The 27,740-nt window shown below is 38.0% G+C and overlaps 1 protein-coding gene across 2 annotated transcripts; it reads right to left on the bottom strand.

The window, feature by feature from the left end:
- Positions 1-388: 388 nt before the first annotated feature.
- trim24 (tripartite motif containing 24) lies at positions 389-27,740 on the bottom strand. Of its 2 annotated transcripts, XM_084408421.1 has the most exons (19): positions 27,664-27,740; positions 27,205-27,566; positions 24,073-24,191; positions 23,731-23,878; positions 21,689-21,821; positions 17,928-18,044; positions 16,280-16,394; positions 14,538-14,684; positions 14,194-14,308; positions 9,360-9,760; positions 8,130-8,261; positions 7,920-8,034; positions 7,688-7,742; positions 4,474-4,609; positions 4,142-4,365; positions 2,930-3,062; positions 2,748-2,822; positions 2,006-2,152; positions 389-919 (listed from the first exon to the last, which is right to left on the bottom strand). In XM_084408421.1, exons 2-19 carry the CDS (start codon positions 27,461-27,463, stop codon positions 587-589), a joined length of 2,904 nt encoding a protein of 967 aa, XP_084264547.1. In that variant the 5' UTR covers positions 27,464-27,566; positions 27,664-27,740; the 3' UTR covers positions 389-586. The 2 variants fall into 2 exon arrangements, with proteins under 2 accessions (XP_084264547.1, XP_084264546.1); XM_084408420.1 differs by having other exon boundaries at positions 27,205-27,736.

Genomic DNA, 27,740 nt, shown 5'->3' with positions numbered 1-27,740 from the left:
GAAATTAAATTGTATTTTTTTTGTGTACAAGTAAAGCTCTTGAACAACAGAAAAATAACTAAAGTAAGAAACCAAATGGTAACACTTTATCTTAAGGTGTAGTTACAAGTTACATGTACTTACTATAATAATAACAGTAAATGATGCATAGTTACAAGTAACTAACCCTATCCTTAACCCTATATAAGTTCATGTAGTTAATATTACTTCATATTTAATTTGTGCTATTACACAGTAACATCACCTTAAAATAATGTAATCAAATAGACAACAAAAAAAAAAGTATTGTTTATTTTTGAGAGGACTATAATTTTAAAGTAAATTGAATGCATCTTTCTTTTCACTTTTCTTACTGCACATCAACAAAATGAAAATTTGATGGGCCATATTTCAGATATTTATTGTGCCTATATTACACACTGCATCGTTATAATACATTTTTAGTATGTTTTCTTTAGCTTGTTTTCCAAATGCTTAAAACAATTAAAATATACAGTATAATTATTGCAATTGAACCAGAGATTTCACGCTCTAGAAAAGTGCATGTCACCATCCAGTCTTTAGAGGAAAAACAAGTAAGATTCTTTCAGGAAGTTGGTTCTTTAGTCGCATTACTGTCCGTTTCAGCATTTACAGGACTGGATCCTGCAGGAGAGCTCAAGTTCTCCGGCTTCTCCTCAGTGTCTTTAGCGTGCGGCTCCTCCTGAGGGAGATCTTCACCAGAGGGTCTCGCAGCCTCCTCTACTGGGGAAGTGTCTTGTGGAGGCGTCTTAGATAAGGGACTTGATTCGTCAGGACACAAAGAAGCAATGCTCTCCTCCTTCACGCCAGGAAACGTCCGGTCTGGATACAAGAGCTTCAACAGTTCCTCAAAGTAACTCTCCAGATTAGCACCCACACTGGCCATTTCAGTGTCTTCCTATAAACAGCGTGAATACACAACATTAGATGTCACGTGCGTGTTCTTCAATTATTTGATTATTTTTAATCTTAAAAACGTTAACTATGTTAGACCATTTATCACTTATTTGATCAAAGCCGAGATTAACATTCAAGCGGGTTTTGGTTAAAAACGGCTCAACACTCATAACACTCAACACTTATCTGTTAACAATGACTTTCATTCCATGTATATCAGATGATATTCATATTCATATGTTCAATTTTAACCATAAAAAAAAAAATCAGAGAGATCTCAGATGCCTTTCCGCAAACAGGCTCTCTTATACAAAACATGTCTAACAACTTTTAGATGTCAGAACACCTCCAGGGCCCAGAAAACACCTCAGATCCTAGAGGGTTAAATTATGAAGTAAAATGCACCTGCAATGTTTTGCATTTTGTGACTTTCAGTCGGATTAAAGACTATTTTTCCAGTCATATTATGCCATTGAAGAATTCTTAAAGGAGCTGTATGTAAGAAATGTATTTCAATTAATCATAAAATGGCCCTGATATGTCACTAGACATTAAGAAATCATGTTCATTTCAAATACTTATATCACTGACAACAGTAGTCCGGCCAGGATATTGTCATTTAAAAAGTGAAGTTGCAGCCCTCAACTGATGTTGATGTTGTCATGTTGTGTTTTGGCCTGAAGCGCCACCCTCCACCTATCTACCAATCACGAAGTCAGTAGTGTTTCGGCATCCGGGTTGCCAGCTCTGCTCTAGTTACCACAGCTACGTAGCAGCCTACGTTCCTGCTGGATCCTGCAGCCTATCTGGCAACCTCGAGTCAGGGGGGAGGGGGAGGGGATACACCGCTCTACAGTAATTTGAAAGTGATTGCAGTACCAGTTTTGGCCACAATCTTACATACGGCTCCTTTAAATATGGTGTTTCTTAAAAATATCTTCTTGTCTTGTCCTCATGAACCCGATATCGTGTTTCTTCTCGTGGCATGAGCTAAGAATATCGTCACACCCCTAGTTTTCACCAAGCACAATCCAGTTTCAAGGGGACATATCTTGAACATAATATGTTAACTTGCAAGTCATCATACCTTGTGGAAAGTTGCACAGTTTTTGAAAATCAACCTGACGTCCGCAACAAAGTCCTCAGTGCTCTTATAACTGCTGTCCCCCAGTTTGCTTCTGATCACAGACAGGTCCATTGGCATCTTTATTATCTCACTGTATTCTGGCATCGACTGCAAATGTGAAGAGTGAACCAGGGTCAGAACAGAAAACAGTCCTTATCATTCAAATGGAAGCTTTGATTCAAACCCTAGTGAGCCTGTCTGTGCCATTTCACCCCAAAATCTGAAACTATTCCATTTGATGGAAATTAATTTTATATTTTGATATGGTGATTATTTGTCATTTTTTATGACAATTAAAAAATCTGATTCCAAACACAATGATTTCTTTATTTAATAATTTAATGAAATCGGCATAAATTGAAGGCAGTGGGAAAACACTACCACAATGTTTTAACACTTAATGGAAATCATTAAATTGTACATGAATAAGAATGAATAATTATTTTCTGTATTACAATAGGCTACTGAGATTTCTGACAGTAAAATGTGCTTTATTATCATGAAAATGGTCACAAAACCCCCAAAAATACTAGTTTTCATAAAATAGGCTTAATTTTTATTGTGCAAAATATTTTCTTCTTTGAATTTGTGGTGATCCAGGCATGTACTTTAATTTTATTTATTTTCCTCACAGTTTCCTCAATGAAAATCAATCCAATCTAGTTCATGCATGTAGAATTCTACGTGAGATGGATGATCTTACCGACGGAGTTACAGGCTCCTGAAAATCTGTGCTGAGCTCATTGCAATAAAGACGAAGCAGTAGTCGCTCACATTTCTGCATGGACACAAATAAATGCAGCCATTATAAAAGTTAAATGTAAAATAATTTAAAAAACCTTTTTTTTTTAAATAAAGCAGAACTGAATTGAAAGTAGTGCATACTCTTCTATCCACAGGAGTGAAAGCCTCAGAATCCGGATCCTGCTTCACACTGTTCGATTCTCCGCTAGCATTGACGTTATACTCCATTTCAGGTGAGGTAAGGTCACGGCAGAATGTACAATACCACTCACCACTAAAGACACACATATACATATTTCAATTATGACAACTCTCTGAATTGTTTTAGCATGTTAAAGGATAAAACAATGTTAATGTATTTGGTCTTGGTGGAATAGATCTGCTGCGCTACTGCTGCTACTTCAGAGCAAGTATGGATATATGTTGCATAAATAGACGTACATAAATCCCATAGCAGATTCTGACAGGAGGGTTTCAGAGGAATTTTGATAGCGCAATACAAGATCTTGACCAAAAATGTATACACCTCTTGATGGAAATAAATGTTGAGATGTTATTTCCATCAAGAGGTGCATACATTTTTGGTCAAGATCTTGTATTGGCAATGCAAGAGTCATGCACTCTGTAAAGCACATCCCAAAGACTTTCAATGAATTTAAGGTCTGGACTCAGAGGTGCCGATTTCATGTGTGAAAACGATTCTTCATCCTCCCAACCATTCTTTCACAATTTGAGCCTGATAAATCTGGACATTGACATCCTGGAATATGGCCATGATGTGTCTTCCTACAAGTTTTTAAAGAAATTAAAAGCTACACTCTCCATCAATTAGAGTTAGAAGAACTGTTGCCAAACATAAAACATGATAAAAACACAATAATCACTGCAATAATGATCCAATCATAGACACTCAAGCATTTGCCTTTTTTAATTCATTTAAATCCAAACAGCAGCTTTTTTCTTTGGCTGGGCAGTGTATATGGTAATGCTTTTTTTTGAGACAATACAACAAATAAATTACTTTTCAAATGACAATCCTAGGTCTCATTTGATTATTTTTCATGGACACAAAACAAAAACACATTCACATGCTTAAGACATAAAAGACTCAATTATAAAGTATAGTTGTGTCTTTAAAATCTGATTAGATAAACAACTAGCCAATGTAACAATGTAGCTATCTTAAACGTCCTAATTGAACTAAGGTCTAATCCTGGCTTAATCTAAGCCCTGTCTGTGAAACCAGGCCATTAGATGTGAAATCTCTACAGATTGAATTGTCTAATCGGTTTAATTTAATAATTTCTTATATTCAGTGGGGGTTGTTTTAGCTGCTTTCGATATTTCCGTTACCTTGGAGAAGCAGTCAGAGTGGGGATATGGCAGCTAAGATGGAAGACTTTGGGACATTTGTCACAGCAGAGCAGTTCTCCTCCGTTCTGGCACACTGCGCACCAGTCCTCATTGGGGTCTTCGTCTGCTTCTGGGGTCTTCTCTGTTTGCTGCTCACCCTGCAGTGGCGTTTGAGACTGAACCCCTGTGCTGTCTGGAAGACTGGCTTTAGCACTAGTGTTTACCTACAGTAGCACACACAAAAAAAAAAAGAGGAATATTATATATAAAATTTAGTCTGACGTTCAGATCTATTTCTTCTCTGATCTGGTGCAGAATGAGTAAAAGCTTACAAAATGAACTTCATCATCATCCTCTGGTTCATCTTTGATGACGATGACCGGTCCTGGAGACAACCTGCGTCTTCTTTTGGTGGAGGGGTTTGATGGACCACTCTGAGGGGCTTCTGCACGTTTCCAGGAGACAGAACTAAAAAAAAAAAAAAAAAAAACAGGAAAACAACAAAATGACTAGAAGCCCATTTCGTGAAGGAAATAGCAAGGTAGTAAATGTATTAAAAGAATGGACATTTTTTCAAACTGAGATAACGTATTTCTGATATTACTAACTATCTAGCAAAGTTGTTTTTTACATACATATATATGTATATACTCAGTTCGTTCAGCTTAAGTCATTCAAATCCATTCCCTCCCCCGTCACTACAGGTGTGCCCCAGGGCTCTGTCCTGGGGCCCCTTCTCTTTATCATCTACCTTCTTCCCCTTGGCAATATTCTCCGTAAATTCAATGTTACTTTCCACTGCTACGCGGATGACATCCAGCTCTACCTCACCACAAAGCCCTCAGTCACTCTCCCACCCACTACCCTCACCGATTGCATTGCTGAAATAAAATCCTGGTTTGCCCTCAACTTCCTTAAACTTAACAGTGATAAAACCGAGGTTCTCCTCATTGGCACCAAATCCACATTATCCAAAACCAACACTTTTTCCATCACAATTGATAACTCCTCCGTCTCACCTTCTCCTCAGGTTAAGAGTCTGGGTGTCATCCTGGATAGCACACTATCATTTCAATCACACATCAATAACATCACCCGGTCAGCCTACTTCCATTTACGTAACATTAATCGTCTCCGCCCCTCCCTTACCCCCCACTCTGCCGCCATTCTTGTCCATAGCCTTGTCACCTCACGTCTAGACTATTGTAATTCACTTCTCTTGGGCCTCCCTCACAAATCCCTCCGTAAACTTCAATTAGTCCAGAATTCAGCTGCCCGAATCATTACCCGAACCCCCTCCATCCATCACATCACTCCTGTCCTCCAGCAGCTCCACTGGCTCCCTATCCAGTCCCGTATCCAGTTCAAAGTCCTCTTGCTGACATTCAAAGCCATCCACAACCTCTCACCCCCCTATCTATCTGACCTCCTCCATGTTCCCACTCCATCTCGCTCTCTCAGATCCTCCTCCTCATTATACCTGTCCGTCCCACCTGCCCGTCTCACCACAACGCCTTTGGAACTCCCTTCCACCTCATCTCAGAAATATGGACTCATTCCCTCATTTCAAATCTGGACTCAAAACCTATCTGTTTAAACAAGCCTATTCATTGTAACATCCATTCATCTGTAATTCTAATTGATTTTAACTGGTTTTTAATTTATTTCTTGCATTATTTTATCATTTGTTTTATGTATTAACTTTTATGTATGCCTGTACGGTGACCTTGAGTGTCAGAAAGGCGCCTTTCAAATAAAATGTATTATTATTATTATTATTATATATATATATATATATATATGAATTTAAAACATAAAAGGCCTGTTTTCATAGACAGGGCTTAGATTAAGCCAGGATTAGCTCTTAGTTCAATTAGGACATTTAATTCGCTTTTATAAACGTGACTTAGACGAAGAACATTACTATCTTGAGACAAAAGAATGGCACTGACATACTTTTGAAGATGTGTCAGTGCAAGTCGGTTTCAGTTAAAACAGCTCAAACATGCATTTTAGGCTGGGACTAGACTTAAACCTTGCCTGTGAAACGGGGGTATTTTACCTTAGCGGTAACTAGTTAACATGTGAGGGTCTCTCTACTGACTGCTGTAATCAATAGGTCTCATTCGCTAACAGTGCGTACGCACAAATGTGTGTGTGAAATCTGCATACAAACCTTTTCACATACACACACACAAAAAAAAGACTTTTGTACTAAAATGTATTGTAAATTAACGTAAATTTAGTAACACCTGAAACCACTTGTACACAAAAATCACATGGATGGCCTTCTAAACGCGTTTAAATATATTTAAGATATAAAATTGTATTTTATTTAAAAAAAAGTTTTAGAATTGTATTAATATTACACTTTTTAATTAAATTCAATATTTTTATTGAATGTGAAATGAAAAAAATACTAATGAAAAAGCTAATAAAGTAGGCTATAGTCCTACAAAGCTATTGTAATCAGAGCATGTGAGCAGATAGCGGGAAGCAGATCAGTGAACAAGAGGATAGCGTCATTTTACCAGTGAAATTTCGGTGCATCCCTAGTTTTTATTTCAACAAATAAGTGGGGCAGTGGGTTGGTGGCCAAGTAATATAATCGGCATACAGCCGAACAGCGTGTAACACCGATAGCACAGAAAACCGCAGCAAGCCTAGTCTGTATAAAAGGTGTTTACTGTGTTTAAAGTTTCTGTGAAAAGTTCTCCTGTGGGTATAAATGCGAATAATCCATGTAATTATAAGTGAAAGAGACCCAATCTATCTATATTATTTTCCTCTTTTGGAGAGTTCAAGAAATCATTTTATCATTGTCAATTTCACACATCCCTACAACAAGAGTGCACATGAGCTACAGCAGTGAAAAGGATATGTCAGGGTTTTTTTTCCAACTAATTGTTAGTTTGATGGGTAGAGTCAAGCTGGCTAGTTAAAGCGACAGAAATGAAAATTCTGTCATAATTTACTCGCCCTCATGTTGTTCCAAACCTGTATAAATGTCTTTGTTCTGTTGTACACAAAGGAAGATATTTGGAAGAACGTTGGTAACCACACAGATCTCAGGCCCCATTGACTACCATAGTAGGAAAAAAAAGTACCATGGTAGTAATTGGGGTCCGAGATCTGCTTGGTTACCAACATTCTTCCAAATATCTTCCATTATATTTCTTTACATGCCCTAAAAGTAAACTTCACATCACTCCCATTATAATGAATGAATCTACACATGCTCACAGTGTTAACAGATTTATTAATTGTAATAGGAATGATTAAATGTTCCAGACTGATCCGTTGATAATAAATAACCATCTACACTATGAGACACTTTCATTGCCTCTCGTTTACATCCTTGAAATAGTCTACAGACGGTTTGTAGATAAACGCAGATCAATCAATATGCAAATATCACAAAAATATCCATATTGATATGATACATAGCATTTTAGGATGAATTAATTACAGAAGAGAACAAGAACATAATGACTTAAAAGCACTCAAAACCTTCAATTAACAGAAAAATATTGCTAAAATATTTACCTGGTCTTTGGTTCTGATGAGGTGATGGACATCTGAGAAAACTGCCTTCCTTGTGCTAAAAGTCAGATAAAATCAAGGCAATATTCAGTTAGTACTGTAACACAAAGCAATTGACAACACAGAACAAACAGTATAATGAACTGGATAGCAAGCCTTTATTTCTCCAATTAACAAGACAAGACAAGGTGGTTACCAATGTCAGGCATTTGTTTTTTTTGCTGATTAAGCATACCAGTTCGCTCTGTTGGCGTGGAGGGGTGACTGGGCGGATAACTGGGCCTTTGAGCCGGCAGCAGCGCGCTTGGTTCATATCTCCTGTTCAGGTATGATGTTGCCTGCATGTTTTGCTTAAAAAGCCAAAACAGAATTGTGCATGTTATATATATATACTTGGCCAGTGCCAATATTACTGTATATGGTGGAATACGATGGCCACACTCACCTGATGGAGCGTGTGTGGAGAGGGAAGTGAAGCTCCACTGGAAAGAGCAGCACTGTGCGGATAGCGGCTTCTAGGCAGCACCTCCATCGGTTTAGGAGGGAAGGTGGGATTGCTGATGAGACCCCTCAGAGTCTTAAAGACAGAAAAAAAACAGCAAGTTCAGAGTTACACAACTGTTTTTCCATTCATAAGTGAACAGCGTATTAACATACGCTACCGTTAAAATGTTCGGAATATTTCCTTTCTTTACTTAAAATTTCCAATTTTCATGTTTTGAAAGAAGTCTCTTCTGCTCACCAAGGCTTCATTTATGTGATCAAAAAATACAGTAGAAACAGTAATATTGTGAAATATTGCTACAATTTAAAATAACTATTTTCTATTTGAATATATAGTAAAGTGTCATTTATTCCTGTGATGCAAAGCTGAATTTTCAGCATCATTACTTCAGTGTCACTTGATCCTCCAGAAATCATTCAAATGCTGATTTATTGCTCAATTATTATTAATGGTTCTTACTATTATCATTATTAATGTTTACATTTTTTTAGCAGCTTAATATTTTTGTGGAAACTGTAATAGTATAGCTTTTTAATGCCATGTCAGCATCTCAGGCTATCGTCAAGGCAAAAACAAGAGTTGCATAAATACAATAAAAATTAAAACCAAACAAAACAGCAGTTAATAATATACAAGATGTTTTACATTAACATATGATAAAAATTCTAAAACTTTTTTTGGTTCGTAAACCGTAATATGTTTTTTTTTTTTTTTTATCTGTGATGGATAGAAAGTTCAATAAACAGCAATTATTTGAAAGAGAAATCCTTTGTTTTGCTTTTATCACATAAGACACTTTTGATCAATTTAATGCATCCTTGCTGAATAAAAGTATTAATTTCTTTTTTTTTTTTAAATCTTACTTACCCAGAACTTTTGAATGGTAATGAAGAAAATAAGAAAAAGTGTTTCTTGAGCAGCACATCAGCATATTAGAAAGATCATGTGACACTGAAGACTGGAGTAATGATGCTAAGAATTCACAGGTTTTATAAAATATATTCCAATAGAAAGCAGTTCTTTTCAACAGCAATAACATTTTAGTGTATAATAGTGTTTTTGATCAAATTAAAGCAGCCTTGGTGAGCAAATATTTAATCATTCCAAACTTTTGACATACGTGTCCTATGATTTACAGTCACTTTCTTGGAATATTAAGTCACACTTCACCTGAGGAGGTAAGTTAGAGGGCTGAAGCATAGGTGGAGGGCTTCGCGCGCCATATCTGCGCCCGTGCTGAGGCATGCTTTGTAACGTCTGAGATGGCGAGCCACCCTGTAGGGGTCTATGTGGAGGCGGCCCCGGTAAGCGCATACCGTGGTACCATGACCATTGATTGGGTGGTTGGTGGCGGTTGGTTTGCTGGGAGAGTTTCTCCACCTGCATCTGCAGTTGGGCCAGTGTGCTCTGCCGCTGCTGCTGCTGTTGCTGCTGCTGCTGCTGCTGGGACGGTGAGCTCCGGAACCCTGCCTGAAGACCATCGGGTCTGGGGCCTGGGTTCATTTGCTGGAAAAGGAATTGCTGGGGACCGCTGGGATGACGGACCGGAGTTTTCTCTACGACTAAAGAACCTGGGAAAAGATAGAGGAACATCTCCATTTGAGAAGCTGTAGATTTGCAAGAATTTCACTCTTTCACACACGCAAGCCACTCAAAGTACACTCCAATGACAATGAGCGCAGATGGACACATTCAGCACGTGCACTACTTTTTTGAGCGCTCAAATCACTTGAACATGCGCCGTTGTCAGTGCGGACCAGTGGATGCATTAAAGGAACACTCAACCGTTTTTTGAAATAGGGCTTATTCACCTTCTTTCCTTCATTTAGATAGGTGGGCAAATGCATTTTTGTCTCAGTGCATGCATTGTTTTAGTTTGACAGGGTCGGCGCTAGCTTAGCTTAGCACAATGAATGGAATCCTTTGTTGCCAGCTAGCATGTCCTGAGTAAAAGTGATATAAAAAAACAAAAAAAAAACCACCTAATTACTTCTTGTGGCCTGCGTATTCACAACAAGTACAAATAGCGATGCAGATTAACACTAGGCGATTTCCTAGGCAGATATTGACTTGGGACTATATTAGGGGGAAGCACAGGCAAAGCACTGCTACTTGGGCGCAGAGATATCACGCCCAAGTAGCAGTGCTTCGCCTGTGCTTCCCCCTAATATAGTCCTTAATATATAAGTCAATATCTGCCTAGGAAATCGCCTAGTGTTAATCTGCATCGCTATTTGAACTTGTTGTGAATACGCAGGCCACAAGAAGTAATTAGGTGTTTTTTTATTAATTTTTTTATATCACTTTTACTCAGGACATGCTAGCTGGCAACAAAGGATTCCATTCATTATGCTAAGCTAAGCTAGCGCCGACCCTGTCAAACTAAAACAATGCATGCACTGAGACAAAAATGCATTTGCCCACCTATCTAAATGTAGGAAAGAAAGTGAATAAGCCCTATTTCAAGTGTTCCTTTAACCGAATATTTCCCGTCACTGACTGAATACGTGTCCTCTTTCTTTTGTGAAATAACTGTAAATACCACTTTATTTCTGTGACTAATGTGCAATCTTGACACAAATTAAATTCATTTTATTATAAACCTGTGGTAAAACATCAATGCTTGGGTTTTAAATCTTTAAGTAAACAACAGAAATGCCAACAAACGGCCGCTTTTATCATGTCCGTTTTGTGATCGCACTAGTTTCCAGTGATTTCTTTATGGTTATTTTTCTGAGAAAACTTCCATTTGTTGGTGAAATTATGGATTTGTGTGACGTTGTTCCAGAGACGGGTGTTACGGGCGTGTTTTAGTGAAGCGCTGCGGAGCTTCAGGCACGACGGTGGAAACACAGCGGTGCTGCAGGCCCGAGGCTTTTAGCCCTGCCCGTTTAAAGCCCTGGCTCGGACTGGCCCGATGGTGGAAATGCGGCTATTGCCTCCATCCCCGAGGACACACCAGGGCCAAGTTCAGCAGTGGATGAGCAAGACGAGGAGAAGCAGCGCCAGCACCAGCCGAGAGAAAAAGAGACAGAGAGGATGAGCTGATAGAGCTAATAGGGAGGACATGAAGTTTCAGAGAGAGTCAGAGGAGAGGAGATCGCAGGGAGAGAATGGACAGACTTGTCGTTCATTATTTTTTGACAGATTACACTATGGTCCTGTTTACACCTGGTATTAGGGCTGGGAGAAAAAAAAATCTATTCACCTAGGTATCACGATTTTTTTTAACGATTTTAAAATAGATTTTTTTATTACAGAATCGATATTAATTCAAATTAAATCGCTTTATTTTTGGCCTTGCTTATAGATGAGGTTGACAGAATTTAGCCACTTTCGTTTCAACAGAGGATGAAATGTGTCGTTATCTTTGAGTGTTGAGTGACATCAAATAAGTGGACGCGTGAAAGCATTTTAAGTAGTGTGTCTCAAGACTATGTTTCCTCAGTACAGTAGCACAAAAGTGTTGTTTACATTTTCCCATAATGCAGTCAGACCTGGAGTTTGACTACCAACACGTGTGAAATGAGGTTTGAACAATATTTAATGTAACAACACTCGAAGCACACATGCGGTTTCTGCGTGGAATGACACGAGGAGTTTAGCAACGCAGATCACAGGTCATTTCCGAACTGTGTTTCAACGTTTTCTTGACATATTTCATATACTCTAGTGCTCCAAAAACATGAGCAAGCACCGTAAATGCACACATTTTTCCTCATGTCTTCTTCAAATGAAATGTATATGTTGCAATAAGGACACTGATACAGCCGTACATCTGATCATGAACAATGAATTGTTCTGATACAATGAAGACAATCATGTAGACTGAAAATTAAAAGAAAAATGGACAAAAAAAATGCCTTTACTCTTTCTGTGTTAAACTGATGCGGAGTCAGTTGTTCAGAGATTTAGTGCTGGTAAATATAATGCAAATATTATTAGACCTTTTAAATGTTCTTCCACATTTTTTATATAATGTTGATTTGTTGATATTTCTAAGAATTATTATCAAAATGTTCATGAGTCTCTAATGATAAGAGTTTGTTGTCATAGGTTTATATTTTTAAAATACATCAAGGTGTCCTCAACTCTGTTGGTTTTTTAATGAGTGTAATGAGTGTGTTGCAGGTCTGTGTTGTATTGGTTGTTTTTACCCTCTTCCCACCCTCTACACTCCCACTTTCTTCAGTTTTACGCAGCCTTTTTCAGTCTTTTTCAAAAATGACACAGTGCTTAAACAAGGGATTTCATGACACTTTAAATTAATGACATGATACATTTCAGTAAGTTGTACTGTATCTTTTAACATGATGTTCACACATGTTTATTTTGTGCTGAAACTAGTAGTAAAGAGGAAGAGATGACTACAATGATCCTTCACGCCACATTAAAGTGTGTCAAAATGACCAAAATTGACCAAATTTGTTTCATATTGAAAGTATCAATGCTTATTGTGATTATTGGATGGCAACAAATAATGTTTTTAGAGAAGTATTGTTTATGCATCAACTAAAAACAGCATATACTAAAAGATCTCAGCTCATCAAAATGGAGATCGACTAAAAAGGAGAAATCAATATAGTTAACCCAACCTTAGTTTCCACACTGCTGACTAGGGCTGGGTATCGTTCAAAAATTTTCGATATCGATACCGACACCGGTTCCTGAACAATACTTTTTTCGATACAAATTTTATGAAATCCGTTTTAACAAGATTACATTACATATTACCTAAAAAACAACAACTTTGGTTTTTTTTTTTACAGACTCAAAGACTCATAAAGGCCACTGGGGACGGAATATATGCCTCGTGCAACTGAGGCTTATTGGCTCATTGATGTTGACGAGATTAACCCCTTAGCTATCGAAATTTGGTACCAAACGACAAAACATTTTTTGATACTCGATGGTATAGAGTCAATTCGGTCAGTGCCTAAAAAGTATCAAACTCATTCCCAAGCCCTACTTCTGATGTTCACCTGTGGATTTACGTTGTGCATAAGCTACAACACATGCAAAACGTGCGAAACGCTATGAAACGTGCCATCGGAGAAGCACTAATTAAAGCAGAACTCGGCAACTCTAGCGAACTCTAGTCACTTCTTCGCTGATTTTCCCTTTTGTTGTCGCATGTTTTCCCCACGAGCTCCCCCTACAGCTGTGGGGGGGCGTATATTTCACAACACTGTCGTAAAAAACTCACTTGCGGCGGCCTCCTCCCCCTCTCTACCGCTGCTCATGTGCGTTTGTTTTGATCGGAGCAAGCCAACTGTATCGTGTGGAGCTATGTCTACCGAGGTGGGTAATACATCATACACATTATCACAGAACATTGACATGTACATTTTGTCGTAAAGCAATTCCGTGTTTCGCGCTCGTTCTCGCTTCTCACGAGACTTCCAATTTCTATCTTGCCGGGACGGTAGTCCCCAAGTTGCAAGGTTGGTTTTCCGCCTGGGAACGCTGGGGGGAGCGGGGAAAGTCACCAATATCACCAGAACAGGTTGTTTAACCATCCAAATGATTTCTAGACAGTTTTATTAAGTTAAAAAAGTTACCAAGTTCTGCTTTAAACGTCAACGTTTTGGCTGAAACCAAAAATTTCGGCTGAATAATTTAGGTTGGCGAAATTTCGGTGCATCGCTATGTAAAATGATGTTCTTGGAAGCCAAATATGAATATTGTGATGAGGGATTTTCAGTGTATAATAACTTAATTAGCTCTGTTCATCACAAGGCTACAATATCACAAAACTTCAGAAGACTTGTATAGCAAATGGTAATTTCAGCACTTTATTTCTTTACTAAGGTTTTTTTTGGGGGGGGGGGCTGTGAATGGTTATTGAATACCTATTGTACTGATATGGATTTGCTTTTCTTTTAGCCTAACGAATATTAATTTCAATCATGCCAAAAGTGGGTAAAAAAACAAACTAAAAAAACACCTCTGGTTGAAAACCACTGCCATGAATGTCTGTGAACTGATTCTGTAAGCGTCTTACCAAGATCCACATTCGAGGCCCAAAAAGCAGATCGACACTGGAACCGAACCAAGCTCTGGGGAACATACGAGATGTTGCACTTTGCTCGCATGAGGTACTGGATTTGACATGTTATCTAAGAGGAGAAAAGGAATGTGAGAGACCATCAGCCAAACAGCAGGATGACCAGACCTGTCATAATAATTACACTACGTAATTTGTGATTATTTGAGATAACTGAGATCATCACTTGACATTCAAACACAAAGTTTAGATTAATAATAAAAATCACACAGGAGAGATGCCTTTTTTTTTTTTTTACATGCTTCACTTTATACTCGTCTTGACAAGAGAAAGACACTTACCAACCGCTTACAGTACAGGAGGGCTGTTCCACTGTTACTGGCTGTGGCCCACTTTGTGAAGTTAATCACATGTTCGAGATGTGTGGAGAGTGACGTCACATCCTGTTGCTGCTTTTTCAGGAGGGTTTCATGGTCCTTCGTGATGGCCTAAATAAACATGTATTTTACGTTTTATTAGCTTATGTAACACCACACTACTATGTTATATTCAAAGTTGTGAATTTAACTTGTGGGCAAAATTGGAATATTGTATAAAAATAAAAAATTTGAAAGCGAATAAAGCAGTTTGCATCCCATGTTTTTAAGAGAACATTGGCACAAAACATCTGTAATAAAAATGGAAGTTGCTGCAATCGGGGAAGAAACTGAGGCTCTTTTTTCCTACATCATATAAATGACTTCGAAATAAACGCTTTCATGTTTTTATAACTTATCCACATCCTGGCGTTTCCATTTAGCAGTTGTTGTTTTTTTATACGATATCCCAAAATGCGCATCAAAATAGGTGAATGGAAACACAGCTATTGTACTCTACACCAATCAAATGTGACAGCGATACTTCTCAACTGGTTTTGCTCCAGCACATAAACTTGACAATGGACATCAATTGGCAACCCCCAAAAAATTCCCAAAATTGTATATCATATTGATAGCATGTGTTTTGCTGCAAGGGAAGCTAATGTAGTCTATTTTTATTTGACCAGCTTCAACTAAGTGATTTAAGTCAAGTCAAGTCAAGTCAAGTTTATTTATATAGCGCTTTTCACAATACAGATTGTATCAAAGCAGCTTCACAGTATTAAATTAAATTAAAATAATACATCAATGTTTGTTTCTAGTGGAAAACGTCCACGTTTGGTAATGCTGATCAATAGTATTGTTGATTGATTAATTAAATTAAATATCCCCAAATATCCCCAACTGAGCAAGCCAAAGGCAACAGTGGCAAAAGGATTTTAAAGGATTGTTCACCCAAATATCAAAATTCTGTCATCTATTGCCCTTAAAACATTTGCAAGTCAAGAACCCTCATGTCGTGTTCATCTTCAAAACAAATGAAGATCTTTTCGATGAAATCTGAGAGCTTTCTGTCCCTTCATTGACAGCTACACAACTGCCGCTTTGACGCTTAAAGTTCATAAAGAGATCGTAAACTAATCCATATGAATCGAGCAGTTTAGTCAAAATCTTCTGAAGATCCACATCTAAACATTCATCAACTCACACATCAGTTGAGATAAACAGAAGCTGAAGCATATTCACACATCAAGGAGGTTCGGTTGAGCTTCTGTTCATGTTCGCTGATCAATGTTTAAATGTGAATAAAAGCATCAATTTAATCTGCTCATCATATAAAGCGATTGAGTCTCTTCAGAAAATTGGGACTAAACCGGTCAATTCATATGTATTAGTTTTACAATCTCTTTATAAGCTTTTTGAGGCATTAAAGTGGTAGATGTGTAGCTGTCAATGGAGGGATAGAAAGCTCTCAGATTTCATCATCAAAGGATTCTTCATTTGTGTTCTGAAGATGAACGTAAGTCTTTCAAGGTGAGTTTCCATTTTTGGGCGAACTAACCCTTTAAGGTTGATATCAATATTGTTAAGTCAATTATGTTGTACAATTGTATTACTAGCATTTGTTTTTCCCTGCTGTACATAACCCATAATTGCACACCTGGCTGAGACAAACCAGTTGTAAGCACTGCTCTTGATGATGATGAAATATTGGACACTAGTACCTCAAGTTGATTGACTAATAACTTCCCCTTCCTGTTGATCTCCATTATGAGATTGCAGATGGACTTTTTAATCTCATTAGCCACAGTCTTGCGATTTTCATCCACTTGCTGAAGACTGACAAAAACAAGAAAAAAATAGACCATTACAATAAATATAAATCAACAGTTTTCACATACTATATATCTTAACAGTGTACAGGGTTCCCAGTTTTTGACAAATTCATTTTTGTGACTTCTACTTCATGTAATTTCCAGATTTTTAAAAGTCATCAAACAAAAAGTTAAAATCAAACAGAAACATTTCTAGTGAAATATATCTAACTGAGCACAACTAGAAGAACTGTATATCCACTATAGCATGGCTTCCCAAACTTTTTTTGCCAGCCGAACCTTTTAGAAGTAAAATATTTATTCAAAGTACCCCCTGAGATTTTATGTTAATATTTCAATAATTTAATGACACATTCACGTTCATGGTTTCCTGATGTTATAAAATGGTGAATGAATATATTATATATTAAGTGTGTATGTATATGTAAGTGTGTTTGTATATTTATTAAGTGTGTATGTATATGTACATATATATATACACACACACACACACACACACATATATACATACACATACATACATATATATATATATATATATATATATATATATATACACACACACACACACACACATACATATACATACATATATATATATATACATATATATATATACACACATATACATATTCACATATGTACATACATATACATATTCACATTTATACATACATATATATATATATATATATACACATATATACATACACATATATACATATACACATATATATATATATATATATATATATATATACACATACATATATATACATATACATATATATACACATATATATATATATATATATATATATATATATATATATATACACACACACACATTACACTTTATATGGTAACAGTTTAATGTTGTTTAAAATATATATATATATATTGTGATTTGACCTGTGTTATGACATTTAATTTCATATGAAAAGTAAAATGTCTCATATTGCCACTGCTGAGAAATCCAGATACTAAGAACAAAGACTCTGATACTTACTTTTAAGGGTGTTCACACTTTACAAGAACCAACTAACACTACAAGTTACATTACAAATATGTATGTCTTAAATTCGTGACTTGCAAATGTTTTAACGGTAAGTCCTAAAGCTTTTTTTGGAGGAAACGCTGTAAACCTCTGTCAACAAAAACATAGGAAAGTATGAGAATTTACACAAAGTAAACCTAGCGCACTGCGTTCCCAAATGCATGTTAAACTCAGTGCTTGCAAGATGGAGGTCGTGAGATACAGCATTCAACTTAGTCGCTCTGAAAAAATATATATTATAAGCTGCATGCGTGTAAATTGCCACTCTTTACTCTGAAACATGCAGCACAACTATATTCTTCTTTAATTAAATTGCAGCCTTTGATAAGATAAGATGTCACTGTTTCAGTTCTATTTTGATAAATTGTGCAGCCCCTTTTATTTATTTCAATGTTTTTTGAGATTAGGGAACCCTGGCTTTAGATTTTGTAAATACACATAAAAAAAAAGAATCAAAAATACATATAACATAAAACATACCCATTGTTTATGGTATTAGATACATCCTCTATAGCTTTCTTCTTTTCTTGAAGTTGGCAGGTCATATTTTCCAGATGTTCCTTGTGGTTCTTATACGCATCTTCTAGAAATTGGTAACTGTATTGGAAAATCCTGTGTTAGCTGTAGTGTTCAGTTATTACAGAGACTGATGATGTCAGTGATATTTGCATTTATGTTGAAGCAATAAACATCTATAGGGCAAAACACTGAACAGGGACAGATATTAAAATGCACACTGCTTCAGAAGTACAGCCTAAAGACTTTCAGATGACCCAGAAATTAAAATTCTGTCATCATTTACTCACCCTCAAGTTGTTTCAAACCTATATTAATTTCTTTCTTCTCGTGAACACAAAGGAAGATATACTGAAGAATGTTGGTTACCAAACGATTTCGGTGACCACTGACTTCCAATGACAAAAAAAAAAAAAAAAAAAACTCAAAATATCTTCTTTTATGTTTGATAGAAGAAAGGATGTCACACAGTTTTGGAACAAGTAAATGTTTTGTGAACTATCCCTTTAAACAGAGGTCTTCAACCCTGGGGACCCACATGAGCAATGTGCTTCACACCTTGTTGAAATTGCAGTAATTACCAGATTTCAACTTGTAAAAAGCATTCACGTCATCGTAGAGCTCATAATTACAGCTTGTAAGATGGGAGTTTTCTAAGAGCTCCTACTTGTACCACATGACCGCTGTACCACCTGTTACGCCCTCGGACGTATATGGTATTAAACTGTGGTTTTCTTTTCTCTCTCTCTCTCTCGAGTTTTTCCTCTCAACTGCTCCAGGTTCCGGCTTCTAATCACCTCGGAAAGCGGATTGGCTCCTCTGTTGGCATCACATCTTTTAAAGGAGTAGTTCATTTTAGTATTAAAATTTCCTGATAATTTACTCAACACCACTTAATCCAAAATATTCATGCCTTTCTTTCTTCAGTCGAAAAAAGAAATGAAGGTTTTTAAGGAAAACATTCCAGGATTTTTCTCCATATAGTGGACTTCAATGGGAACCAACGGGTTGAAGGTCCAAATTGCAGTTTCAATGCAGCTTCAAAGACTCACGATCCCAGCCGAGGAGTAAGGGTCTTAACTAGCCATAGGTCATTTTAAAAAATAAATAAAACATTTATATAGTTTTTAACCACAAATGTTTGTCTTGCAGGTCCACAACTTCACGCATTACGTAATCACGTTGAAAAGGTCAGACGGTAACCTGACATATGCGGAAAATCTCATTTTCTCCTCCAACTTCACAATCGTCCGACATCGTTGTTTTACCTTTTATTTATTTATTTAGTAAATGGCGTTTTAACTTAATCTTTACACGTTCGTTTTGTAAACTCTAGGTCTGTACTTCCGCCTACGTCACGTGTGACCTTTCAACATGATTACGTAATGTGTGGCGCATCGCAGAGCTAGTGCAAGACGAGCATTTTGTGGTTAAAAAGTATATAAATGTTTTTTTGTTTTTTAAATGAATGATGGTTTGGCTAGTTAAGACCCTTACTCCTCGGCTGGGATCGTGAGTCATTGAAACTGTAATTTGGACCTTCAAACTGTTGGTTCCCGTTAAAGTCCACTATATGGAGAAAAATCCTGGAATGTTTTCCTCAAAAACCTTCATTTCTTTTCGACTGAAGAAAGAAAGACATGAACATCTTGGATGACGTGGGGATGAGTAAAGTATCAGGACATTTTAATTCTGAAGTGAACTAATCCTTTAAATACACGCTTCTGCACAAGACTGAAAACAAGTGGCTGTGTGTGTGTGTGTGTTCTGCTGGGAGGATGTGTTTGTGTCAGCGTCCTTCCCAACTGTTGTTGTAAAGTAAAGATGATTAGAAGAGGAGTAGCCTGGTTCTCATGCTTAATGTTTTTTCCTTCATCTTTTCTTTGGTTATTGTTGCTAGTATTGTTACTATTGTGCCGGAATTAAAAGTTAATCTGTAAATAGAGTAGAGTTTTTTTTCCTTTTTATTATTATTGTGTTGGTATTAAAAGGTAATCTGTAAATAGAAAAATGCCACTATCTTGTATGAAACGGGTGGCTATTATTTGTAAAGGTTTATTTTCTAATGGTTTGAAACAGATAGGGAGTTAGGGAAGTGGAATGTATTTTGTTTTACTTTGACTTTATTAGGCTGTAGTAGTGCTTAAGTAAACTGTTTTGTTTGCTATTTTGGCACCAGAAAAAGGAAAAGACTGAACACAACTGACCACTGCAGATTCATTTAGGCATTGATAGTGGTGAAATAGAAACGCATAATTCCCTGTATGAAGACGTGAACAGCTCTGAATACAGCATCATGTGTTGTCATTTCAAGACTATGGGAATTATGACATGGCAGCATTAGATCCAACTAATTAGTTGATCCAATTAGATCCAACCCTAAACAAAAGGGAACTTAGTTCCCAGGAACTAGCCACCAGGGTGGTTCCCCGAGAACTAATGGTTCCCCTAGGAACATTTTCCTGGTTGCATTCGCACCGCCAGTAGGAACTCTGAAGTGACGTAAGCCGCGCTTGACGGCGCTGAGAACACCAGAGCACACAGTGCTCACTTTCTCCGTGTTCACTAGTTTACGATCTGTCTAACACGTTATTAGATAGAACTGTTAAACATAATTACACAGTAATGAAAAGTTATAGGCGTATGCCGTGTGGTTGATGTCCAGTGTTTGCTAGCTGAGCAGAAATACATAATCATATTTCTCTTGGTTCCCTCAAAGTTGCGTAGGATTTTCTCTTTAGTGTAAAGGTTAAGAGGCCAATCTATCACTGTTTTCCATGTTCGTAAAGTAAATATATAGACTTATAATCTGTGTGTTTACACAGGCTTTTTTAAAAAAGGCGGGTGCTGGTGTTTCGCGTGCGTTCGGCCAAACAGCGTTCACTAACGTCACGGATAGTTCCTATAGTACTGCTTTAGACCCTACTTTGAAGTAATAGTTCAATAGGAAAATAGTTCTAGGAACTATGAAAAGGTTCCTCCGGTGCGAAAGCCCCTAAACACACCTTAAGTATAAATAATACCCTGGAAATCCAGAGTTCTCGCGAGAGCACAAGTTGAATTTGCTCAGCGAGTTACTCTGGCGTCGAGTAATGATGCTCATTAAATATGCCCTTGTATCCGAACTGCACCCATCACATCGGGTTATCTGATATAGGCGGGCCAGAGGCGAGCTAAACAGATGACGACAGCGCTGTGACGTCGAAGTCATTGGTAAACATTGCTTGAAACGGCTTTGGCCGCTACAATGAACGAGTTAGACTTGGCTTTTTATCTAAAAGAGGAACAGAAGATGGCGCTCGAATCGTTCCTTTGCAAGAAGGGCATTTTTGCTGTTTTGCCGACCGGATACGGCAAGAGTCTAATCTACCAGTTTGCTCCGCTGGTAGCTAAGCGTATGGGGCTTGTTGTGATTGGTCATAGTGTTATCCAATTGCGTGCAGTGAGATTTTCAAATGCACGCTTGGTGCCGCCCCTCAAGCTGGTCGATTTTCATTAGTCGATGCCAGACCATTAATCTTTCAGATTTAGGATTTTCAGGTTATGAAAATAACAGGCACGTGTGCCGAATCAGGTTGGAAACAACTTTTCAGGACAGTGGATCCTCAGGAGCAGGGTTGAAGACATTATGCATGTTAATATGAGACTAGAGTGATAAACATTCCATGAATGATTTCTTACTACAGCTATAAAGTCACCACACATGACATGAATGTGGGCCGTACTTATGGTCCTTGTGCTTGAGTAGCTGACAGTCTCTGCACGTGAGGCGGTCGCAGGTTTCACAGAACAGCTTCAACGGCTCTTGTCTGTGGATGTCGCAGAAGACGGGCTTCTGCGTGGAAGCGCCCATCGCCTCTGTGAACGAACGGGAAGACAAGTTAATTTGTGTACCTTCAGAATCGAGTCCTGCAAGTTTGTAAAGTTTAGTTTCTGTAAAAGACCATGAACGGTAGTGTCACCAAAAAGTATTTGGACACTCAAGTCACACACTGATCATATACTGATGAGCCAAAACTTTATAACCAGTCACGGGTGAAGAGAGGGTTGCTCCCAGTCAGCAGATGAGAATTTACCAACAGTGTGTTTTACTAACTGTGGTTGCCAGAACTTTACAGTGAAAAAGTAAAGTAGCAACATTTTAGGATTTACACATTTAGTTTACAGGAAATAAAAAAAGTTAATTTCATTAACTGATATATTAATGTTAATCTAGCCTGCCAACCAATTGAAATGCTGAAATCAGTTTTGTTTCTTTATAATACACTGCTGACAAACATAAAAAAACACAGGTAATGAAGAGAAATCCACATGTAGAAGCACATTACAAGTTGCTTTTCCACAAGCTGAGGTAAATACTAATATACGAGTTCACAACACTCTATGTATGTATATACTGTATATTATTTTTTCACTGTGTGTGAATTTGTTGTTTTTCTACATTAAATGCCCTGTTAGATTTATTACAGTTTAAAGGATTAGTTCACTTCATAATGAAAATTTCCTGATAATTTACTCACCCCCACATCATCCAAGATGTTCTTGTCTTTCTTTCTTCAGTCGAAGAGAAATTACGTTTTTTGAGGAAAACATTCCAGGATTTTTCTCCATATAGTGGACTTCAATAGCCTAGAAATCTAGACGCACCCTAGCGGCAGCAAAATTTATTTTGCAGCCTGGGTAGTCTAGCAACTCTCCGTTGACTTTCGGAGCTGTAAAAACCTCAATTGGGTCAGGCCAATCACATCATGTATAGAGTAGGCGGGGCGGGCTTAACATAATGCCGACAGAGTCGTGACGGTTCCCTGCTACTTGAAAACAAAGAATGGCGGCTGCTGCCTGCGAACAGTCTTTCGAGTCGGCTTTGGCCGCGACTCTGGTGGGACTTGGAGTTAAGCTTTTCTTTGAGAAAAGAGCAAAGAACGGCACTTAAGTCATTCTTATAAAAGGAAGATGTGTTCGTAGTTTTGCCGGCCAGATTCAAAAGTTGAATCCATCAATTAACGTTAGCTCCGCTGTTGGGAAAACGCTCTGGTTGGTTGAAGCACTGTCCTATTGCGTGCAGAGGGAATTTGAAAGACAGCCGTTTATCCCGCCCCTCGGATTGAGCCGTGTCTATGGTGAGTTGCCAGACCTAACATCTTGATGTAGGTCTGGCTTGCTAGGCTAGGACTTCAACAGTTATCGACGGGTTGAAGGTCCAAATTGCAGCTTCAAAAACACGATCCCAGCCAAGGAATAAGGGTCTTATAGCGAAACGATCGGTTACCTTTCAACATGATTGTGTAATGTGTGGCGCATCGCAGAGCTAGTGCAAGATGAGCATTTTGTGGTTAAAAACTATATAAATACTTATTTTTTTTAGAAAATGACAGATCATTTGTCTAGATAAGACCCTTTCTCCTCGGCTGGGATCGTGAGTCTTTGAAACTGCAATTTGGACCTTCAACCCGTTGGTTCCCGTTGAGGTCCACTATATGGAGAAAAATCCTGGAATGTTTTCCTCAAAAACCTTCATTTCTTTTTTCGACTGAAGAAAGTCATGAATATCTTGGATGACGTGGGAGTAAATGATCAGGAAATTGAAATTCTGATGTGAACTAATCCTTTAAGAAAGTATCTTATAAGGTAACTTAAGGTAACCAATTAAGAGGTTTTTACTGTAGCATTTTTTACAGTGCACTTAAAATGTCTAATTGTCTAAATGTTACTAACCCTAACTCAGGTCTCACAGGCTGATATCAATTACAAATGTTTAGGGTCAAACCTGAGGACATTTCCGTTATTTGCCGGACCGTGTGATCTCTGGTGAACTTCACACGCTGATGAGCATCGATGCAGGTGACGCACAGAAACTCCACACACTCCACGCAGAAACCGCTGGCCTCAGTGTTATCGTCGCAACTCACGCAGAGCTGAGAGCAAAAGAGCCAATGTCAACTAAGCATTTCATTTCATCATCAGGACTAGAATGAATAAACAAACACATTCATTTCTTCACAACCAGCCCTGAAAGCTTTAAAAAGTTTTGAGCCGCATAAGTATTGTGGTTTTAAAGGAGCATTACGGCACTGTGGTGTTATAAACGTTGACAGGCGTAAACACACACCTGACAGCTCTTTTCCATCGTGCTGCTCGGCACTTCCACAGAATCCTTGACAAAGAAGTTATCCAAGACCTCGACATCCATACACTCCTGCTGACAGACTGGACAGCGGATCATGTTCACTGATGTAACACAAGAGAGAAGAGCAGGAAAACATATTCACCAGCATGTCACAAGATACAAAAGAGGAGATATTATTAAATAATCAAATAAAATCCATTTATTAGAGCCATCATTATCAATATTGGTATCACTGGCTTTAATTCATAGCAGGCTACTTGTTAAATATATGCCATTAAACAAATATTTATAATATCAACAAATTAAAAGTCTTATGCGGTTTCCTCATTAACTCAGAGGTAATGACCATATATCTATGATTGTTACTGTAGGTGTGGTTAATCACGATTAATTATAGAAACCTGTGTGATTATTTGGATCAATTAAAAAACTAACTTTAGGTAAAAAAAACATTAATTTTCTCATAATGTACATAGCACATCACCTCTTTCAGAATATTTTTTTCTCGACGATTCAGTCTCTCTAAACCCCTCCTTTCAGCGAGACTACTCTGCTCTGATTGGTCAGACGGCCCAGTCTGTTGTGATTGATCTACTCAGCTCTGATTGGTCAGACGGCCCAGTCTATTGTGATTGATCTACTCTTCTCTGATTGGTCAGACGGCCCAGTCTGTTGTGATTGATTTACTCTGCTCTGATTGGTTAGATGGTCCAGTCTGTTGATTGATCTACTCTGTTGTAATTGATCTACTCTGCTCTGATTGGTCAGACGGCCCAGTCTGTTGTGATTGATCTACTCTGCTCTGATTGGTTAGATGGTCCAGTCTGTTGTGATTGATCTACCCTGTTGTGATTGATCTACTCTGCTCTGATTGGTCACACCGCCCAGTCTGTTGTGATTGGTCTACTCTGCTCCGATTGGTTAGATGGTCCAGTCTGTTGTGATTGATCTACTCTGCTCTGATTGGTCAGACGGCCCAGTCTGTTGTGATTGGTCTACTCTGCTCTGATTGGTTAGATGGTCCAGTCTGTTGTGATTGGTCAACTTTTCTCTGATTGGTCAGACGGCCCAATCCCTTGTGATTTGGTCAACTTTTCTCTGATTGGTCAGACGGCCCAATCTCTTGTGATTTGGTCAACTTTTCTCTGATTGGTCAGACGGCCCAGTCTATTGTGATTGATCTACTCTTCTCTGATTGGTCAGACGGCCCAGTCTGTTGTGATTGATCTACTCTGCTCTGATTGGTCAGACGCCCAGTCTGTTGTGATTGATCTACTCTGCTCTGATTGGTCAGACGGCCCAGTCTGTTGTGATTGATCTACTCTTCTCTGATTGGTCAGATGGCCCAGTCTGTTGTGATTGATCTACTCTGCTCTGATTGGTCAGACGGCCCAGTCTGTTGTGATTGGTCTACTCTGCTCTGATTGGTTAGATGGTCCAGTCTGTTGTGATTGGTCAACTTTTCTCTGATTGGTCAGACGGCCCAATCTCTTGTGATTTGGTCAACTTTACTCTGATTGGTCAGACGGCCCAGTCTGTTGTGACTGGTCTACTCTGTTCTTCGCACCGCCTCGATAAAGATACGGAGCAGTGACTGCACAGCAAGTTGAGTTGACAGAGTTTAGCGATTTGGAGAAGAGAAAACTTTAGAATAACGTCATGGAGTTCATTCATGAAGTGTACGGCCGTACATATGTCCGTACACAGTGTACATTCAATTCATGTCGTCCGCGCACTTTGGTCAGAGTGGTAATAATGCGATTAAGGTTTTACAAGCCTGTTTATTGCGATTAAAATTGGTGTACGCCACGAAGTTTAACGCAAACATGGTTACTCTGATTATGAGCTTAATCGCATTAGTTGTATCGAAGTATTGAGTTTACATGAGGTAAAGTTTAATCACAATATTGCCAAAATCCCATTATAATCGAGTGTTGTCGCAGTCAAAGAGACAACTGTTTTTTTCCACGTTTCCAAAACTAATTTGTTTGACCTTCTAAAGCTGACAAGTGGTTAAAATGTATTTTAAACACTGTTCCTGAACATTATAACCCTAACATTTATCTGAATATCTTTTGTAACTTTTGTAATGTATATTTTATTTATATAGCATAGTGTTATTTTACATTTGATTACAGTTTCTGTACCTAAAAATCTTAAACACTGTTTACTTCAGTTATTTGTGTGATTGCTAATTTATTTATTAGTTCTTTTTTTTATGTTTTTAGTGTTTATTTGTCTTTAATAATGCTTGAAATTTATAATAGTTAGGCGAGGCTAGTTGTTTTTGTTAATCTATGGTGTATTTTAACTATAGGCAAAAGTTGCTTGTGTAAGCATTCTTTAGCCTGGTCATTTTTGTTCATAGTATTCAATGGTTTGCAATAAGACTTAGAATAAATGTGAATGATATCTATGTTTTATTTTACCTTATTGGAATCGATAAGCAGAAATCGAATTGTTAAAGATACCCAATCAATCCTACCCATGAATCATAAGTATTCAATTTGAAATGAATAGCAACAAGTCACTCAGGGCCTTCTTAGTTCTTATCCCCAAGGTCTTCACCTTTTCACTTAAAAATAAAAACTACATTTTTTTACTCCACAAATCTAAAAATATGTATGAATGTGTCCACAAACCCCTCATTACACATACACACACACAAAATCAACATAATACAATGTCACAGATCACTATTTCCCAGAGACACAAAATGAGATCACTCAATCTTAAAACTGTTTCGACTGACTAGATCTTCCAAATGTTGACATTCTAATGAAATGACCAAATTTCAAGAATTTTTTTTTTAAGTGGGGTGGGTCATTTTACCCTATATACTTTAGTCATTTCTGTATATTTACATCACCTTTGTGCATATGACAGACAACCTTATTCGAAGAGCTTTACAGTGCATTCAAAGCACATATTTGATCAGTCATGCATTCCCTGGGAATCGATCCCATGCCATGCTTCTACCATTTTGTAAACATCGAATGTTCTTTGTTCTAGCCTGAACTTTTACAGCAGCTTCGGTTCTCTGTATCAGCTCTTCTGTAACAGCCATCTTAAGATGCATTTTGTGAACGAGTAATAGTGAAAGCAAACTCTTACACTGGTTGGCGTTGCCGGCTGTGCTGGCAGGTGTGTTGTGAGCTGGTGGTAAACATCTCTTACAGAAGGAGTGCAGGCAGGGCAGAAGCTTCGGTTCTCTGCTGCTGAAGCTGAGCTTACACACGGGACACACGTCCATCAGAGCCATCATCATCATCATCCTCACACTACCCTGGTCTTCATCATCACGCTTACTCTCCGCCTCGTTCTCCACGACAATCACCACATCATCAGATTCAATCTTCTCACTTCCATCCATCCTCTTATTTCAGGAAGACCATCTCAGATTCGCATCAGTAACCGCTGCTGTGCTGCAGTCCGCGCTGTGATCTTCATAAACATCTGAATAAATCTACACAACGCTGAAGATATGCAAAACATAGAGAATCCCGTTCATTTAGTAGCGCGTTATCAATAGTGAATTAAGTTTAGAAATGTAACACAGCGCTGTGTTGTTACCAGACGCATATGATGATGACGACCAGAGGCCACAGTAATGACGTCCCATGGCCTCCATTGTGACGTGTCCCACGGCA

The sequence above is a fragment of the Rutilus rutilus genome, assembly GCF_951802725.1.
Source record: "Rutilus rutilus genome assembly, chromosome: 4".
Classification (NCBI taxonomy): Eukaryota; Metazoa; Chordata; class Actinopteri; order Cypriniformes; family Leuciscidae; genus Rutilus; species Rutilus rutilus.
The sequence above is the reverse complement of the archived record's forward strand: the minus strand, read 5'-3'. Positions and strand labels throughout refer to the sequence as shown.